This window comes from Mobula hypostoma, chromosome 22 (genome assembly GCF_963921235.1).
Source record: "Mobula hypostoma chromosome 22, sMobHyp1.1, whole genome shotgun sequence".
Lineage (NCBI taxonomy): Eukaryota > Metazoa > Chordata > Chondrichthyes > Myliobatiformes > Myliobatidae > Mobula > Mobula hypostoma.
The window spans coordinates 4,168,203-4,188,110 of NC_086118.1; the positions used below are offsets into that span (position 1 = coordinate 4,168,203).

General features: G+C 41.7%; 1 protein-coding gene across 1 annotated transcript in view; it reads right to left on the reverse strand.

Annotated features, from left to right (window-relative positions):
* LOC134336598 (ras-related protein Rab-37-like) overlaps positions 1–19,908 on the reverse strand; it is a 306,886-nt gene that overhangs the window by 206,349 nt on the left and 80,629 nt on the right. The window contains exon 2 of the mRNA XM_063030920.1: positions 17,631–17,741. Within this exon, the coding sequence (XP_062886990.1) occupies positions 17,631–17,741 (111 nt within the window). The remainder of the gene's footprint in view (positions 1–17,630; positions 17,742–19,908) is intronic.

A 19,908-nucleotide genomic window follows, 5' to 3' on the forward strand; every position in this document is an offset into this window, starting at 1 on the left:
TTTCCACCACCTGCAGGTTTTCTCTTGTCTGCAGATACCTCGCCGACTGTTAAAGTCCTGTGCTGTTCAACTGGCTGGAATGTTCACTGATATATTTAACCTCTTGCTTTGGAAGTCTGACGTCCCCACCTGCTTCAAGCCACCTTCAATTGTACCGATGTTTAAGAGGAATGTGGTAACCTTCATCAATGGCTATTGTTCAGTAGCACTTACAGTGCTGTGTAAAAGTCTTAGGCATCCTAGATTATTTTAATCACAAACAAGAGAAAATCTGCAGATGCTGAAAGTCCAAGCAACAAACACAAAATGCTGGAGGAACTTAGCAGGCCAGGCAGCATCCACGGAGAAGAGTACAGTCGATGTTTCTGGGAAGGGTTTCAGCCCGAAATGTTGACTGTACTTTTTACAATAGATACTGCCTGGTCTGCTGAGCTCCTGCACCATTTTGTGTGAGTTGCCAAGATTATTTTATATGTTTTCAGATGGTTTGGCCTCCACAGAGCCCTGATCTCAACATCATCGAGGCTGTCTGCGATTACTTGAAGAGGCAGAAGCAAGTGAGACAGGAGAAGTCTGCAGAGGAACTGTGGCAAGTTCTCCAAGACGCTTGGAACAACCTACCAGGTGATTGTCTTATAGAACAGCACAACAGAATTAATGCAATTTTAAAGACAAATGGTTGTCATACCCAATACTGATTTGATATAGTTTTGTACTGTTTACTGATCTTTGTAGTAACTTTTTGATATTCAGACAATTTTCATTTCATTATTTTTGAAAGCATCTTCACTTTACAGAATATTTTACATGTGTCTAAGACTTGCATAGTACTGTACCTCATCTGTGATGAAGTGCTTTGGTGATGAAGCATATCAACTCCCTCCTGAGAAGCGACTTGGATCCATTCCAAGTTGCCTCTGTCACAACGGGCCAACAGCAGATGTCATTTCATTAGCACTTCACTCAACCCAGGAACTCTTCTTGAGAACAGCTCAGCATTCAATACTATCATCCCCTCAAAACTAAGGCCCAGGCCTCAATACCCCCTTGTGCAACTAGCTCCTTGATTTTCTCACTTGCAGACCCCAATCAGTTCAGATTGGTAACATAATCTTCTGAACAATCTCCCTCAGCGTGGGTGCACCACAAGGCTGCGTGCTTAGCCCCCTGCTCTACTCACTTTATACTTACGACTGTGAGGCTAAGCACTGCTCCAATGTCATTTTTAAGTTTGCTGTCAACACCGTTGTTGTCGGCCAAATTAAAGGTGATGACGAATCAGCATATAGGAGGGAGATTGAACATCTGAGTGACTGGTGCCACAACGACCTCTCACTCAATGTCAGCAAGGCCAAGAAACTAACTATAGACTACAGGAGGGAGAAACTGGAAGTCCATGAGCTAGTCCTCATCGGGGATCAGAGACAGAGAGGGTCACCAGCTTTAAATTCCTCTGTGTTATTATCTCAGAGAATCTGTCCTGTGTCCAGAACACAAGTACCATTACAAACAAATCACAGCGCAGCACTCTACTTTCTGAGAAGTTTGTATAGATATGGCATGTCATCTAAAACTTTGGCAAATTTCTATGGGTGTGTGGTGGAGAACATATTGACTCCACAGCCTGGTATGGAAACAGCAATGCCCTGGAACGGAAATCCCACAAAAAGTAATGAATACAGCCCAGTCCATCACAGCTGAAATTAAATCTTGTAAGTATTTGTTTAGATAGATCTTAACTTCCCTTCTTTCTTTGCTAAATGTCTTCTTTATGATTACAAGACAATGCTGGATTCCAAAATCTTTGGGTATTGCTGGTCTATCCCTTCAGTGAGCTGATCATTGATGGGAGTAGCTGGACTGGGTGTCAGATGTGTTGGACTGGGTGTCAGAGGTAGTGGACTGGGTGATGGAGCTGGACTGGGTGTCAGAGGAGCTGGATTGGGTGTCAGAGGAGCTGGACTTGAACTGCGTGTCAGAGGAGCTGGACTAGGTGTTAGAAAAGCTGGACTGGGTGTCAGAACTGGATGCAGACCATGTTGCTGCCTGCTATAGGAAGGCATCAAAGTCATTGGATGTTAACAAATTTCATGACACATGCCGGTGATAATAAACCTGATTCTAATTCTGAAATGGCAGGGGTATGCAACTGTGGCTGACAAGGGATGTTAAGGACTGCATAAAAGCCAAGGAAAGGGCATACAATGTACAAACCCAATTTCCAGAAAAGTTGGGATATTTTGCAAAATGCAACAAAAACAAAAATCAGTGATATGTTAATTCACGCAAACCTTTATTTAACTGACAAAGGTACAAAAAAAAATTTTCAATAGTTTTACTGACCAACTTAATTGTATTTTGTAAACATACACAAAATTAGAATTTGGTGGCTGCAACACACTGAAGAAAACTTGGGACAGAGTTAAAATAAGATTGAAAAGTTCACAGAATATTCAAGTAACACCGGTTTGGAAGACTCCACATTAAGCAGGCTAATTGGTAGCAGGTGAGGTATCATGACTGGGTATAAAAGTAGCGTCCATCAAAGGCTCATTCTTTGCAAGCAAGGATGGGTCGTGGCTCACCCCTTTGTGCCAAAATTCGTGAGAGAATTGTTAGTCAGTTCAAAAGGAACATTTCTCAATGCAAGATTGCAGAGAATTTAGGTCTTTCAACATCTACAGTACATAATATTGTGAAAGATTTAGAGAATTCAGAGACGTCTCAGTGCATAAAGGTTGGAAACCACTGTTGAATGCGCGTGATCTTCGAGCAGGCGGCACTGCCTAAGAAACCATCATGCTACTGTGACAATTATAGCCAGCTGGGCTCGGGAGTACTTCAGAAAACCACTGTCACTCAACACAGTCTGTCGCTGCATCCAGAAATGCAACTTGAAACTGTATTACGCAAGGAGGAAGCCATACATCGACTCTATGCAGAAACGCCGGCGAATTCTCTGGGCCCGAGCTCATCTCAGATGGACTGAAAGACTGTGGAACCCTGTGTTGTGGTCAGATGAGTCCACATTTCAGCTAGTTTTTGGAAAAAATGGGCATCGAGTTCTCCGTGCCAAAGATGAAAGCGACCATTCTGATTGTTATCAGTGAAAGGTGCAAAAGCCAGCATCTGTGATGGTATGGGGGTGCATCAGTGCCCATGGCATGGGTGAGTTGCGCATATGTGAAGATACCATTGACTCTGAGGTGTATATTAGGATGTTAGAGAGACATATGTTGCCATCAAGGCGACGTCTCTTCCCGGGACGTCCATGCTTATTTCAGCAGGACAATGCCAGACCACATTCTGCAAGGGCTACAACAGCTGGCTTTGTAGACACAGAGTGCGTGTGCTTGACTGGCCTGCTGCCAGTCCAGATCTATCTTCTATTGAAAATGTATGGCGCATCATGAAGAGGAGAATCAGACAACGGAGACCACAGACTGTTGAGCAGCTGAAGTCTTACATCAAGCAAGAATGGACAGAATTTCCAATTGCAAATCTACTACAATTAGTATCCTCAGTTCCAAAATGATTAAAAAGTGTTATTAAAAGGAAAGGTGATGTAACACAATGGTAAACATGCCTCTGTCCCAACTTTTGTTGAGTGTGTTGCAGCCATCAAATTCTAAATTTGTGTATGTTTACAAAATACAATTAAGTTGGTCAGTAAAACTATTGAAAATCTTTTATTTGTACTTTTGTCAGTTAAATAAAGGTTCACGTGAATTAACATATCACAGATATTTGTTTTTATTGCATTTTGGAAAATATCCCAACTTTCTGGAAATGGGGTTTGTAACAAAAGTAGCTGGATGACTGGGAAGCTTTCAAACTCTAACAAAAGGTAACTAAAAATGCCAAAAGAAGGGAAAAGATGAAATATGAGGGGAAACTAGCCAATAATATAAACGCAAACAACAGGAATTCTGCAGATGCTGGAAATTCAAGCAACATACATCAAAGTTGCTGGTGAACGCAGCAGGCCAAGCAGCATCTATAGGAAGAGGCGCAGTCGACGTTTCAGGCCGAGACATAATATAAAGCAGGATACTAAAAGTTTTTTCAGTTATATAAAGAATAAAAGGGAGGTGAGGTAGTGATGGGGGACAAAGAAATGGCAGATGCATCAGCCTTCACGGTGGAAGACACTAGCACCATGTCAGAGGTCTGTGAGTGTCAGGGAGAAGGAGAAAGGAAAAAAAATGCAAGGCAGACTGCAAGGTGGAAAAGTCATCTGCACCAGATGGACTACATCCCAGAGTTCTGAAAGAGGTTGCTGAAGAGACAGCAGATACATTGATCATGATCTTTCAAGAATCACTTGACTCTGGCATGGTTCCAGAGGACTGGAAAATTTCAAATGTCACTCCACTTTTTAAGAAGGGAGGTAGAGAAAAGAAAGGAAATTATAAGCCAGTTAGCCTAATCTCAGTAGTTGGGAAAGTGTTGGAGTCCATTATTAAGATAAGGTTTTGAAGTACTTAGAGACTAATGGTAAAATAATTCAAAGTCACCATGGTTTCTGTGAAGGGAAATCTTGCCTGATAAATCTGTTAGATCTCTTCGAGGAAGTAACAAGCAGGGTGGACAAAGGAGAGGCAGTGAATGTCATTTACTTAGATTTTCAGAACGCATTTGATAAAGTGTCACACATGATGCTGCTTTGCGAGATAAAATCCCATGGTATTACAGGAAAGATATTGGCATGGATAGAGGAATGGCTGACAGGCAGGAGGCAGTGAGGGGGAATAAAGGGAGCCTTTTTTTGTTGGCTGCCAGTGACTAGCGGTGTTCCCCAGGGGTCAGTATTGGGACCGATACTTTTACAATTATTTGTCAGTGATTTAGATAGTGGAATTGGTGGTTTTGTGGCATAGTTTGTGGATGATATGAAGGTAGGTGGAATGATAGATAGTGCTGAGGAAGCAACTGCGATTGCAGAAGGATTTAGACAAATTGGAAAAATGGGCAAAGATGTGGCAGATGGAATTCAGTGTTGGGAAATGTACGGATAATGCATTTTGGTAAAGGGAACAATAGTGCAGACTATTATCTAAATGGAAAGAAAATTCAAACATCAGAGGTGCAGAGGGACTTAGGAGTCCTTGTGCAAGTCTCCCAGAAGGTTAATTTATAGGTTGAGTCTGTGGTAACGAAGCCAAATGCAATGTTGGCATTTATTTCGAGTGGAATTAATGGTTGCAGCAGGAGGAGGGGCGAGAGGTTTGGGAGGGCGCTGAGTGCTGGGTAGCAGCTCAGGGGAGTGTGCTTTAAAAAGGAGCATGGAGGGTTAAACAGAGTGTTGATTAGTTGATTAGAGGGAGTGAGCACATGAGATAATTGGCAGGGACAAATAAAAGGAGGGGTAACTGAAGAGGAGCGGCCAGTGTGTGAGTGGCTCAGGGTAGGAGTGGAGCTTTGAGGCTTTGGCTTGAGAGGCTTCAGCGAGCAGAGGCTGAGGACAAGCCTGCTCCCAGTGAGGTGAGGCCGAGTAAGTTCCTTTAATTAATTTAATTAACCTAGGAGTAGGTAATGGAGGCAGCAGTTAGAGCAGTTGAGTGCTCCGTTTGCAGGATGTGGGAAGTCAGGGACAGCACAATGGTCCCTGATGACTACACCTGTAAAAGGTGCATCCAGCTGCAGATCCTGGCAAACCGAGTTAGGGAACTGGAGTTGGAGCTGGATGAACTTCAGATCATTTGGGAGGCAGAGGCAGAAATAGACAGGAGTTTCAGGGAGATAGTCACCCCTAAAAGCCAGGAGACAGATAGCTGGGTGACTGTCAGGAGAGGGAAGGGGAGTAGACAGAAAGAGCAGAGCACCCCTGTGGCCGTTCCCACCAATAATAAGTATATCATTTTGGATACTGTCGATGGGGATGACCTACCAGGGACAAGTTGCAGTGGTTGCGTCTCTGGCACCGAGACTGGACCTTCAGCTCAGAAGGGAAGGAGGGAAAAGAGGAGAGCAGTAGTGATAGGGAATTCGATAGTTAGGAGGACAGATAAGAGGTTCTGTGGAAGAGATTGAGAATCCCGGATGGTCTGTTGCCTCACTGGTGCCAAGGTCTGCGATATCTCAGATCGAGTTCTCGGTATTCTCAGGAGGAAGTGTGAGCAGCCAGATGTCGTGGTTCATGTAGGGACCAATGACGTGGATAAGAAGGAGGAGGAGGTCCTGCAAAGAGAGTTTAGGGAGTCAGGTGCAAAGTTGAAGGACAGAACCTCCAAGGTTGCAATCTCAGGATTGCTACCCGTGCCACGTGCTAGTGAAGCTAGAAATAGGAAGACAATGCAGCTAAATATGTGGCTAAGGAGATGTGTGTAGACAGGACAGCCCGGAGGGCTTGTCTACAGAGGCCATATGGGTGGAGCTGAGGAATGGGAAAGGTGTGACCACACTAATAGGGTTGTATTATAAACTGCCCAATAGTTAGAGAATTGGAGAAGCAAATCTGTAGAGAGATATGTGATGGGATCCTGGATTACCCCTATGAACTGTTGTTTTGAGAAAAGAGAGAGAGAGCTATTTACCACCGATAGCTTGTTTGTAAAAGAGAGAGAGAGAGAGAGAGAGAGAGAGAGAGAGAGAGAGAGAGAGGAAGGCTAACTGGTTGGACTGTCACTTTAAGGCACGAGAAAGAACTGGTTAACTTTTGGATTTCTGCTAGAGTTGGAGACAGCACTGAGCAGCTCGTAAGTTTGTTATGGTGACCGAAGACGGTGTTATTTAATGGACACTCGATGTTATGATTTTCGGCAAGTTGTTGACATTTTCTTCAAGGCTTTTTGCCTGCTTGCATTTCTTACCCAGACAAAGGAAGGAGGGATTATTTGAATGACAGGTGGTACCCAGTACGGTGAGATACAATAGGAGGTCAGATGATACAGACCTCAGACACATGATCTGGACACTGAATGAGCATTGCTGTGCCCGCAGGAAAAGTGGGTTTTGGAGGATCGATCCATCGCTCTTGCAGTGGAAAGAAGGGAAAAGGGGTTGACTGGTGGGGAGTTGTCCATGTGTCCACCATCGCCAGGGGGATAGCTCCACCACAGAAAACCGGTCCCCTTTGCTAACGTCACAGTCGGTGACTTTTAAATGATTTTGAAGGACAACGAGAAGATTGACGGCGTCAGCTCACCTGAAGACTCAAATCTCTCCCTCTCTCTCTCCATCACTACTCAACTCAATACCACGAACTGAACTGAACTGAACTTTACTCATCATCGTAAGACTGCATCTTTTTACCCCTAGACTTAAAGAAGCTTGATTTTTCATACATATATTTCCACACTTACTGATATACTTACTTATATATATAATCATTGCTAACCTGTTTGATTTATCTACATTTATATTACTATATTGCGTAATTACTAATAAATATTATTAGTTTATAGCAATACTGAACTCCAAAGTGTTTTCTATTTCTGCTGGTTCTTTATTCCCGTCATGGGCTTCGTGACAGATAGCAGACCGATGTAAGAAACGGAAAGTTGTAATAGTAGGGGATTTTAACTTTCCACATATTGACTGGGACTCCCACACTGTGAAAGGGTTAGATGGCATGGAGTTTGTCAAATGTGTTCAGGGAAATTTTCTAAATCAATACATAGAGGTACCAATGAGAGAGGATGCAATACTTGATCTCCTATTAGGGAACCAGACAGGTCAGGTGACAGAAGTATGTGTAGACGAACATTTCGGGTCCAGTGACCATAATGTCATTAGTTTCAAGTTAATTATGGATAAGGCTAGGTCTGGTCCTCGAGTTAAGGTTCTAAATTGGAGAAGGGCCAATTTTGAGGAAATGAGAAAGGATCTAGGAAGAGTAGATTGGGATAAGTTGTTTTCTGGCAAGGATGTGTTCAGTATGTGGAAGGCATTCAAAGGTGAAATTTTGAGAGTGCAGAGTTTGCATGTTCCTGCCAGGATTAAAGGCAAAGTTAACAGGCATAGGGAACCTTGGTTTTCAGGGGATATTGGTGATCTGGTTAAGAAAAAGAGAGAGATGTATAGCAGGTATAGGCAACAAGGAACAAATGAGGTACTTGAAGAGTATAGAAAATGTAAGAAACTACTAAAGAAGGAAATCAGGAAGGCAAACAGAAGACATGAGGTTGCTTTGGCAGATAATGTGAAGGTAAACCCGAAGGGTTTCTACAAGTATATTAAGAGTAAAAGGATAGTAAGGGACAAAATTGGTCCCATAGAAGAGCAGAGTGGTCATCTATGTGTGGAGCCTCACGAGATGGGGGAGATCTTAAACAGTTTTTTTGCATCAGTATTTACTCAGGAAACTGGCATAGTGTATATGGAAGGAAGGGAAACAAGCAGCAGTGTCATGGAACATATAGAGATTAACGAGGAGGAGGTGCTTGCTGCCTTACAGTGAATAAAGGTAGATAAATCCCCCGGGCCTGACATGATATTTTCTCAGACCTTGAGAGAGACTAGTGTAGAAATTGCAGGGGCCCTGGCAGAAATATTTAAAATGTCCTTAGCCACAGGTATGGTGCCGGAGGATTGGAGGGTAGCTCATGTTGTTCTGTTGTTTAAAAAAGGCTCCAAAAGAAAACCAGGTAGTAATTACAGGCCAGTGAGCCTGACATCAGTAGAAGGTAAATTATTGGAAGGTGTTCTGAGAGATCGGATATACAAGTATTTGGACAGCCAAGGGCTGATTAAGGATAGTCTGCATGACTTTGTGCGTGATAGATTGTGTTTAACAAATCTTGTAGAGTTTTTCGAGGAGGTTACCAAGAAAGTAGATGAAGGAAAGTCTGTGGATGTTGTCTACATGGACTTTAGTAAGGCCTTTGACAAGGTCCCACATGGGAGGTTAGTTCAGAAGGTTCAGACGCTAGGTATCCATGGAAAGGTTGTAAACTGGATTCGAAATTGGCTGTGTGGGAGAAGACAGAGTGGTAGTGGATGATTGCTTATCAGACTGGAGGCCTGTGACTAGTGGTGTGCCTCAAGGATCTGTGCTGGGACCATTGTTGTCTGTTGTCTATATCAATGATCTAGATGATAATGTGGTAAATTGGATCAGCAAGTTTGCTGATGACACTAAGATTGGAGGCGTTGTGGACAGCGAGGAAGGCTTTCAAAGCTTGCAGAGGGATCTGGACCAACTGGAAAAATGGGCCAGAAAATGTCACACCCTCTAGTGAGAGTTAGACCCTTTCAGTCCCTGCCATCTCCTGCATGCCACATGCTCTCATTGTGCAGTATAGTAATGGTACTCAACTGATGTAAGGGCTCATCCTTCATTAAGACCTTATATCAAGCTTTCTGCACGGTACCAGACTGAGCCTGATGTATCTCCCGGGGTCACATGTCCCTGTCATCTATCTTGTCTCATCCCACTTCTGGAGGCGTCGTCCCTGCGAAGTAGATGAAGAAGGTTGATTTGAATGGTGGGATGGGACAGTAACTGGGCAAAACCTAACATCATAAATGGTCGTGGTGCTTCATTCCCTGATAAGCTAAATGCCTTTTGAGCACACTTTGAAAGGGAGAATTAAACTATAGCTATGTGAATCCCTACAGCATCTGGTGGCACCGTGATATCCTGTCTCAGAGGCTGATGTCAGAACATCTCTCAAGAGGGTGAACACTCACAATGTGTCAGACCGCGATGCTTGCGTCAACTAACTGGGTGGAGTGTTCAAGGATCTCTTCAATCTCTCACTGCTACAGTTGGGGGTTCCGACTTGCTGTAAAACATTAATTGCACCGGTGTCCAAGAAGAGCAGGGTGAGCTGCCTCAGCAAATATTGCCCAGAGGCACTCACAGCTACTGCGATGAAGGGGATGAAGTACTTTAAGAGGTAGGTCAAGCTAGAATTAACTCCTGCTTGAGCAAGAGTCTGGACTCACTGCAGTTTGCCTACCTCCTAGCATGTCTACAGGAGATGCAATAGCACTGGTGTTCCACTTGGCCTTGGACTACTTGAACAGCAACAATATCTTTGTCAGCCTGCTGTTTATTGATTACAGCTCAGCGTTCAACACCATCATCCCTCAGTACTAATCGACAAGTTTCAAAATCTGGGCCTCTGTCTCTCCCTCTGCAACTGATCCTTGACTTCCTCATGATGAGACTACAGTCAGTGCAGATCTCCCCCTCGCTGACAATCAATACAGGCAACACCTCAGTGATACATGCTCAGCCCATTGCTCTACTCTCTCCACACTCACAACTCTGTGGATAGGTACAGCTCAAACGCTATCTGTAAATTTGTCAGTGACACAGTGTTGTGGCAAAATCTCATATGGTGTTCAGGAGTGAGATAATTCTTTGTCCTTTGGATGTAGAAATCTCCAAAACCCCAGAATCAGTCATAAAAGAGTTGATAAGAGTAGCCGACTTATTCAGTAAAGCCGGACGACCTATGGATCTATCCAACATGGGATTTAAACATAAATTCTCATTCTTTTCACATGTTTACCATTCATACTCTCGAATTGACTATTTTTTATTGACTCTCGATTAATTCCATCTGTAATTGATTGCAATTATGACATTATCACCATTTCGGATCATGCTCCAATGAAACTTCCTATTAAATTAATGGATACTACTAATAGACAATGGCGATTTAGTTCTAATTTGCTTCAAGACTTGGACTTGACAAGTCCACATTGGGTAAATCTTGAATGTAATTCATTACAAGGGTTTTCACTGGGTTCTGTTTTAGGGACTTTGCTTCCTTTCATTCTTTCTAAATTGTATAAAAAATGAATAATCCAATAATTAAGCATACTTTACGTATATGGTTTCAATTTCGAAAATTTTTTGGGTTGAACCAATTTATATTAGCAAGTCCTATTATATCTAATTTCTTTTTTCAACCTTCCACTATGGATCAAGCTTATTTAGATTGAAGAATCAAAGGTATAGTACGATTTTGTGATTTATTTTTGGATAATTGTTTTATGTCCTTTGATCAACTATCTAATAAATATAATTTACCTAGATCTCATTTTTTTAGATATCTACAGGTTAGAAACTTTTTAATTACTGTTTCTCCTAATTTTCCACACCTATATCCAATGGATATTTTGGAAAAAATTTTAGATTTAAATCTTTCTCAGAAAGGTGTTGTAGCAATTATTTATAATATAATTATGAATTTATGTCCTGATGCATCTAATAAAATTAAAACTGATTGGGAAAGAGAACTTACAATTTCTGTACTGATGGAAAAATGGGAAAAAATTCTTCAATTGGTTAATTCATCCTCTATATGTGCTAAACATGTGTTGATACAGTTTAAAGTAGTGCACAGGCCTCATATGTCCAAAGATAAATTATCTCGTTATTATTCTTATATAAATCCAATACGTGATAGATGTCATTCCGAGATAGCTTCTTTAACTCACATGTTTTGGTCATGTCCTTTGTTGAAAAAATATTGGAAAGATATTTTTGATATTATTTCAACAATTTTGAATATAGACTTACAACCTCACCCAATTACTGCTATTTTTGGATTACCAATGATAGAATCAAATCATTTAACCTCTTCAGTTCGTCGGATGATTACATTTCTTACTTTAATGGCTGGAAGATCTATTTTGCTGAATTGGAAAGAGATTAATCCTCCTACCATATTTCATTGGTTCTCTCAAACTACGTTGTGTTTAAATTTGGAAAAAATTAGAAGTGCTGTTTATGACCCTTCCATTAAATTCGAAAAGACTTGGAGGCTATTTATTCAGCATTTTCATATGATATAATTTGACCATTTCCAAACTTATTTTACTTCTCTGTAATGTTGGTTGAGAGGAACAGAGTCGTTGACACTAGGGTTTCTTGCTTTTTTTTTACGATGTTAAAAAACAGCTCAGGTCTTTTTTTTTAGTTTAGTTGATTAATTCTGTTTCGATTAGTTTTTTTGGGGGGGTTATTTTTTTTTCCTTTTTCATGATTCTTTTTTTAGATACTTTTCTTTGTTTTATATTATTCATTTGTATCCTATATGATGGGGAGTTTTATCATTTAAGTGTTATCTGGCTCTATAATCACTCATGTCAATTATAACAATGTACTCCCAATAACTTTGTACTACTACCATGTTACGTTTATATTTTTAAGAAACTAATAAAAAGATTGAAAAAGAAAGAAAAGAGTGAGATAGTTCAGCTGGTCGAGTGGTGCCACAACGACAACCTTGCACTGAACGTCTGTAAGAATAAGGAATTGGTTGTGGACTAGAAAAAGGAGAAATCAAAGAACACACTTCAGTTAGCAGTGGAAAAGGTGAGCAGCTTCAACTTCCTGGGTTCAATATCTATCAAGATCTTGATGGCATCCCCAAATCAACAAACTGGTGGCATGGCAGTGACTGTATTTCATTAGGAGCTCGAGGAGATTTGGTTTGTCATCAAAGATTCTTGCAAGTTTCTACAGACATAGCATGGAGAGCATTCTGACTGGTTGCACCATTGTCTGGTATGGAGGTTCCAATGTGCGGGACTGGAAAAAGCTATAGAGGGTTATAAACTCAGCCAGCTCCATCACAGGCGCACATCTCCCCATCATTGAGGACATCTTGGAAAGGTGATGCCTCAAGAAGGCGCTATCCATCATTAAGGACTCTTGCCATCCAGGACATGCCCTCTTTTCATTACGACCATCAGGGGAGAGGTACAGGAGCTGGAAGACCAACACTCAATGTTCTAGGAACACTTTCTTCCCCCCGACGTTAGATTTCTGAGCAAACCAAGAACCTCGAACACTACTTCACTATTTTGCTCCTTTTTTTTTGCACTATTTCTTTATTACATATTTTCTTATTGTAAATTATGGTATTTTTATGTCTTGCACAGTACTGCTACCAAAAACTAACAAACATCATGACATATGTCCCTGTAATAAACCTAATTCTGTTTCTGAGTGCTTAGTCATCTTGTTCAGTCCGTGTAAATGTTCAACATCATTTACATATCAAACAGCTTTGAAGCAAAATACTTCATTCAATTATGACTCACTTTGGGATATAAGACTTGCTCTTTAGCGTACTGTCGGATAAGGCTCAGTCTTGGAATATCTATTTTCATAATTTTTTCTCTTTCAGTTTTCTACCAGTGATAAAAGAGTGAATTACAAAGCTGCAGTATTAATCACTTACAGCACGTCTGATCATTCCACAACTCAAACTATGTCCGCAGATTGGGTACAGCCAGGTGGCCGGAGTGTGGGAGTTATAAGTAAATGCCTGAACTTTGTTCTTGTTGCCTGGTGGTGAGACTGAGAAAAATTTGACTGAAAAAAATACAGAACCATCCCCATCTATTTTAGCTGTTTAAGAATTCAATTGCATTGCAAACATGGTTTAATCTCTAACACAAAATACTCTGCAGATGCTGGGGTCAAAGCAACACTCACAACACACTGGAGAAACTCAGCAGCTCGGGCAGCATCCGTGGAAATGATCAGTCAACGTTTCGGGCCGGAACCCTTCGTCAGGACTGAAGAGTGAAGGGGTAGAGGGTGCTCCAAACCTATTCTGGTACTGTGGAACAGTCTGTGCTCCAAACCTTTTCTGGTACTGCTCCCCAACTTTTCCTTGGGTGTATTGACGACTACATTGGTGCTGCTTCCTGCACCCATGCTGAGCTCGTCAATTTCATCGACCTTACTTCAAACTTCCACCCAGCCCTCAAATTCACTTGGTCTATCTCGGACACTTCTTTCCCCTTTCTCGACCTCTTGGTCTCCATCTCTGGAGACAGATTGTCCACCAACATCTTCTACAAGCCCACTGACTCTCATAACCACCTCGACTATACCTCTTCCCACCCGGCCATATGCAAAAATGCCATTCCCTATTCCCAGTTCCTCCATCTCCACCGCATCTGCTCCGAGGATGAGGCTTTCCGTTCCAGGACATCTCAAATGTCCTCTTTCTTTAAGGATCGTGGTTTCCCTTCTGTCATCATCAATGATGCCCTCACCCGCATCTCCTCCAGTTCCCACACTTCGGCCCCCACCCCATCTTCCCGCCACCACAATAGGGACAGAGTTCCCCTTGTCCTCACCAACCACCCCACCAGCCTTTGAATCCAACATGTTATCCTCCGCAACTTCCACCACCTTCAACAGGACCCCGCCACTAAGCACATCTTTCCCTCTCCACCACTCTCCACTTTCCGCAGGGATCGCTCCCTCCATGACTCCCTGGTCCACACGTCCCTCCCCACTGATCTCCCACCTGGCACTTATCCCTGTAAGCGTAAGTGCTACACCTGTCCCTACACCTCCTCTCTTGCCACTGTTCAGGGCCCCAAACAGTCCTTCCAGGTGAGGCAACACTTCACTTGTGAGTCTGTTGGGGTCATCTATTGCATCCGGTGCTCCCGGTGCGGCCTCCTCTACATCGGTGAAACCCGACGAAGGTTGGGGGACCGCTTCGTCGAGCACCTCTGCTCCGTCCGCCACAACAGACAGGATCTCCCGGTAGCCACCCACTTCAACTCTGCTTCCCATTCCCATTCAGATATGTCCATACATGGCCTCCTCTACTGCCATGATGAGGCTAAACTCAGGTTGGAGGAGCAACACCTCATATAGCGTCTAGGCAGTCTCCAGCCCCTTGGTATGAACATAGAATTCTCCAACTTCCGGTAATTCCCTCCCCTTCCCTTCCTCTATCCCTATGTCACTCTGCCCCCTCCCCCAGCTGCCTATCACCTCCCTCATGGTTCCGCCTCCTTCTCCTACCCATTGTGTTTTCCCCCATTCCTTCTTCACCTTTCCTGCCTATCCCCTCCCTGCTTCCCCTCCCTCACCCCTTTATCTTTCCCCTTACTGGTTTTTCACCTGGTACCTACCAGCCTTCTCCTTCCCACCCTCCCCTCACCTTCTTTATAGGGCCTCTGCCCCTTTCCTCTGCAGTCCTGACAGAGGGTTCCGGCCCGAAACGTCGACTGATTGTTTCCATGGATGCTGCCCGACCTGCTGAGTTCCTCCAGTGTGTTGTGAGTGACGGTTTAACCTCTATTTCTTCATTCCACTATTGACTGCTTAAGTGCTAAACTCTGGACTTCATTTCTTAAACTTTCCTTCATCTTCAACTCCATCTGATCCTTTAAACTTGAATAGCATCAGACATAAGATGCAGACTGAGTAACTGTAAATACTGGTCCAAAAATAGTGTTTGTAGAGACTGAACAATATACAACACAACACTGTTATATAGATGTCAGTCAGTCAGTGGGTGCCATCCCGAATCCGGGATTGGCAGCTATGCACCTCCATCTTCTTCGATCTTGCCACAGCACTGAGTACAGCCTCTCCTCCAGTTTGTTCTTGCTGGTCGCCCGCCGCCGAACTCAAGCCCGAGGCCGTGTCGGCCTCCAGCCATGGCCGCTACTTCGAGCTCGGCCCTTCCTTAGGCAGAGGCCTTGGGCAGGTCCAGGCACACGGTGCAGCGCCCAAGTTCATCATATCTCTTCTAACTAAGTGCATAGCGTACGATTCATAGATACGTGGTGAGGCTTTAATCTCTTCCACGGAAGATGGCCGTTGGCTCACAAGGAGTTCATCCACCCTTTGTCAGGTCTTGTTTTTTCAGTTCTGCTGGGTGTCCTCACACCCTCCTCACCAGACTGAGTCCGGTGGGGGAGCCAGCCCAAGTCGCCGACCACTTGACCACAGCCCCCAGCCGAGAGTTGGGCGCCCACCCCCCGCCGAATCTCACCGAGTGACCGGCGCCCAACCGAAAAACCATGGTCGAGTGGCCAGCGACCAAACCGACATATAAATGTAACAGCATTAATTACTGCTAGACTATGGTTTACACATTGATTGATTGTGCAGTAAGTTTTGATGAGATCTGGACTGTATGATATGTATTAATTGGATTGTGGCATATTACCTACAAGGCAGTAGAGCATCAGAGAAGTCAGAGGGATCTGGGGGAAGACACCACTGATTGGAACCATACCCTGCCCAAAGGGAGATGGTTGTGGTGATTGGATTGAATCAGATCAGGCATGGGACATCACTACAGGAGCTCCTCAGTGTAGTGTGCGAGGACCAACCATCTTCAACTGCTACATCAATGACTCCCCTTCCATTGTAAGATCAGAAGTAAGGATATTAACTGATGTCTGCGCAACTTTCAATACCATTGAGTCACCACAGATGCTGAAGCAGTCCACAGCTAAAAGCACCAAGGCAACATCTAGACCTGTCCTGACAAGTAACATTTGTGCCACATAACTGCCAAGCAATGATGATACCGAACAAGAGGAAATCCAGCTATCACCCCGGACATTCAATGTTATTGAGATGCACTGGAGCAACTCACTAAGACTCCCTAAAAAGCACCTTCCAAACAGTCAACAGTGGCATACATACAAACATACATACTTTCTGGGATATGTACAAGGAGGGTATATATCTACTGACCGGACAATGGGATATAGGCAGATCAGACTGTGGGCTATAAATTGACTGGTGTGTGGATATTTATGAATTAGTCCATATGATATCTGGTGGACCATACTTTGTTTGAGGGCGAAGTAAGTACTGATTACGCTGTGAGATATTTACTGTTGTTGTATGTTGCCAGGTCTGCAGGATGTGAACGACTTTAACTAGAGGATATGTAACCACTGGATTGACATCAACGGCCACCAACAGACATGATTTTCTTTGTAGTTGAATAAGTCTGTTATCTTGATTGGGTTTAGGTGACTCCTACACCTAAGTGTGTCCTGCATGCAATTTAAGAAATGGCAAGGATCTGTCTCTTTTTTGAAATTTAATCTCAGTCTGACCATACCCTTTGACCTCACACACCTACCACATTTCTCCATTTAGACACGTCCTCAAATCTAGTTCTCCACTTTCTCATCGTTCCCAGTCTCTCCACATTGATCAGTCCCGTACACCAGCATTCTCACGTATTATCACTCTCCCTTTCTCCTCAATTCCACTTACACTTTGCTTCAATGTTTTTACAGTTTTACTGTTTAAAATTTTACACTTTGCTTCCACTGTGCTGCTGCCGCAAAGCAACAAATTTCACAAAATATGTCAGCAATAATAAACCAGGTTCTGAATGTTGCAATGCATTCTATTCCATGATGGGTGCAACACCCATATCTGTGACTCCCACACCCCACAAGGACAAGCACGGTACATGGATGGGCATATCACGTTCCAATTCTCTTCACATTCATGTGCCACATTTATTGACCACTTTTCCATGTGATGTAATGAAAAATGGGAGCAGCCTCCCTACATGAGGTGTAACAGCTCAAGTAGCCATCACATCATCCCCTCAACAATGACTGGATAGGTTTCAAAGCTGGCATTGTCAACAACATCCATTTCTGAAGAGGATAAATACACATTTATTATACTTCTTATCACAGTAACAAAAGCTATTTTTCAATAACTACTATAGTTGCTGTTAGCTCAGCACCCAGCCTTGCACTTGCACTGACTGTCTGCCATTCTGAGATCAGCAACAAGCCTTTAACAATCAATAAAGGAATAGTTTTGCCCACAAGATACAATCTGTGCCATTCACTGTCCTCAAAACAGCTGGATAGAGGCAAGAAATAGACACCTCTGCCAGGTACAATGACCAGTAACTTACTGTGAATCCAATTCCCACAGTAGCTGAGAATGATCCTGGGATGAACTTCCCTTGGTCAAACTGTACGAGCAATGAAGTCTTCCCCACTCCACTGTCCCCCACTAGTATAGTCTGTGGAGAAAAAGAATAATGACAGACATTAGCTGATTCCCATACTGTAAAAGGACTAAATGGGTTAGTTTGTCAAGTGTGTTTAGGAAAATTTCCTTAATCGGTACATAGAAGTCCTAATGAGAGAGTGTGACATTTGAACTCCTATTAGGGAATGAGATCGGACAGGTGACAAAAGTTTGTGTAGGGGAACACTTTGCATCTAGTGATCATAATGTCATTCTTTCTTTTCAAATCTTTTTATTGTATATATATAGGAAAAATAACATGAGTACATCGAAGTAACAACACTTACAATGCCTCAAAAAAACCATCATCTTAAAGATTGAGAACAAAATTTTGTGATAAAAATAAAAACCTACTAAGCAGGAAAGTGAGAAAAAAAAGAGAACCCATTAGATGTACAACCCCGCAGTCATGCGTCATACAAAAAGCTTCTAAAAATAAACATCAAACCGCCAGCAAGAAAAGAAAATATACTAAAAGAATTTACAATTAGATCGTGGAAAAATTATATCAATTAACTCAGATGATAATAACGAGCAAATGAGCCCCATCTTTTCTCAAAATCAAATAAAGGTTCAAAGGTTCGACTTCTAATTTTCTCCAAACTAAGACATAGCATCACTTGAGAGAACCATAGCGACAAAGTGGGAGTTGATGTATCCTTCCACCTCAACAGAATGGCCCTCCTAGCTATCAATGTAACAAATGCAATAACATGTTGGTCAGACACAGAAATACCATGAATATTTTGAGGAACTATTCCAAAAAGCACAGTTAATTTATTAGGTTGTAAATTAATTTTAAGTGCTTTAGACATTGTTGAGAAAATCGACTTCCAGAACTGTTCCAATATAGAACAAGACCAAAACATATGTGTCAGTGTAGCTATCTCAGTTTTACATCTATCACAATGACTATCAACATTAGGAAAGATTTTAGAAAGTCTCTCCTTTGTCAAATGATAACGATGTACAATTTTAAATTGAATCAATGAATGGCTAGCACAAATTGAAGAAGAGTTAACCAACTTCAATATCCGCATCCAATCCTCCGTCATAAAAGTCAAATTAAGTTCCTTTTCCCAATCCTGTTCAATCTTAGACAAAGGACGCTTATCCCATTGTAATAATAAATTATAAATTCTTCCAATAGAACCCTTAATCAAAGGATTCATACTCATAATAGTATCTAACAGGTCAGCCTCCAATATAGAAGGGAAATTACTTAAATATTTTTGTAAAAAATGTCTAACTTGAAGGTATTGCAAAAAGTGTGAATATGAAAGAGAATATTTATCAGTTAATTGTTCAAAGGACATCAATCTATCTTCTTTAAATAAATCCAAATAAGAATTAATACCTTTATTTTTCCAAAGTAGAAAAATTGGATCACTCAAAGAAGGCTTAAAAAAGTAATTTCGGTAAATTAAACTACAAAATTTAAATTTTGTAAGATTAAAAGAATTGCGGAACTGGAGCCAAATTTGTAAAGAATACTTAATCACAGGATATAAGTTTAAATTAACAACTTTACCTAATTGCATAGGTAAAGGAGCCCCCAATAACGAAGTTGAATAAAACTATTTTACAACTTTTAGTTCCAGATCTACCCAAATTGGCCGATCAGTCTTATCAACCCAGTATAACCAAAAAGACATATATCGCAGATTAACAGCCCAATAATACATTCTAAAATTAGGCAAAGCAAGACCTCCATCCTTTTTCAATTTTTGTAAATGACATTTACTAATTCTTGGTCTTTTATTATTCCAAATAAAAGATAAAATAATGGAATCAATCCGATCAAAAAACTTCCTAGTCAAAAAAACAGGAATATTCTGAAATAAATATAAAAATTTTGGTAGAATCATCATTTTAACTATATGAATAATACTGACAAGTGAAAATGTAAGTGGACTCCACCTATTAAACAAATACTTCATATAGTCTTCTAAGGGAACAAAATTAGCTTCATAAAAATCCTTATATTTTTTAGTAATTACAATACCTAAATATCTAAAAGAGTCTGAAACTTTAAAAGGAGTATTATCGTATATAGAGACAGAATCATTTAAAGGAAATAATTTACTTTTACTAAAATTAATTTTATATCCTGAAAGGCTTCTGAATTCTTTAATTAATTTTAACAGGGCAGGAATAGA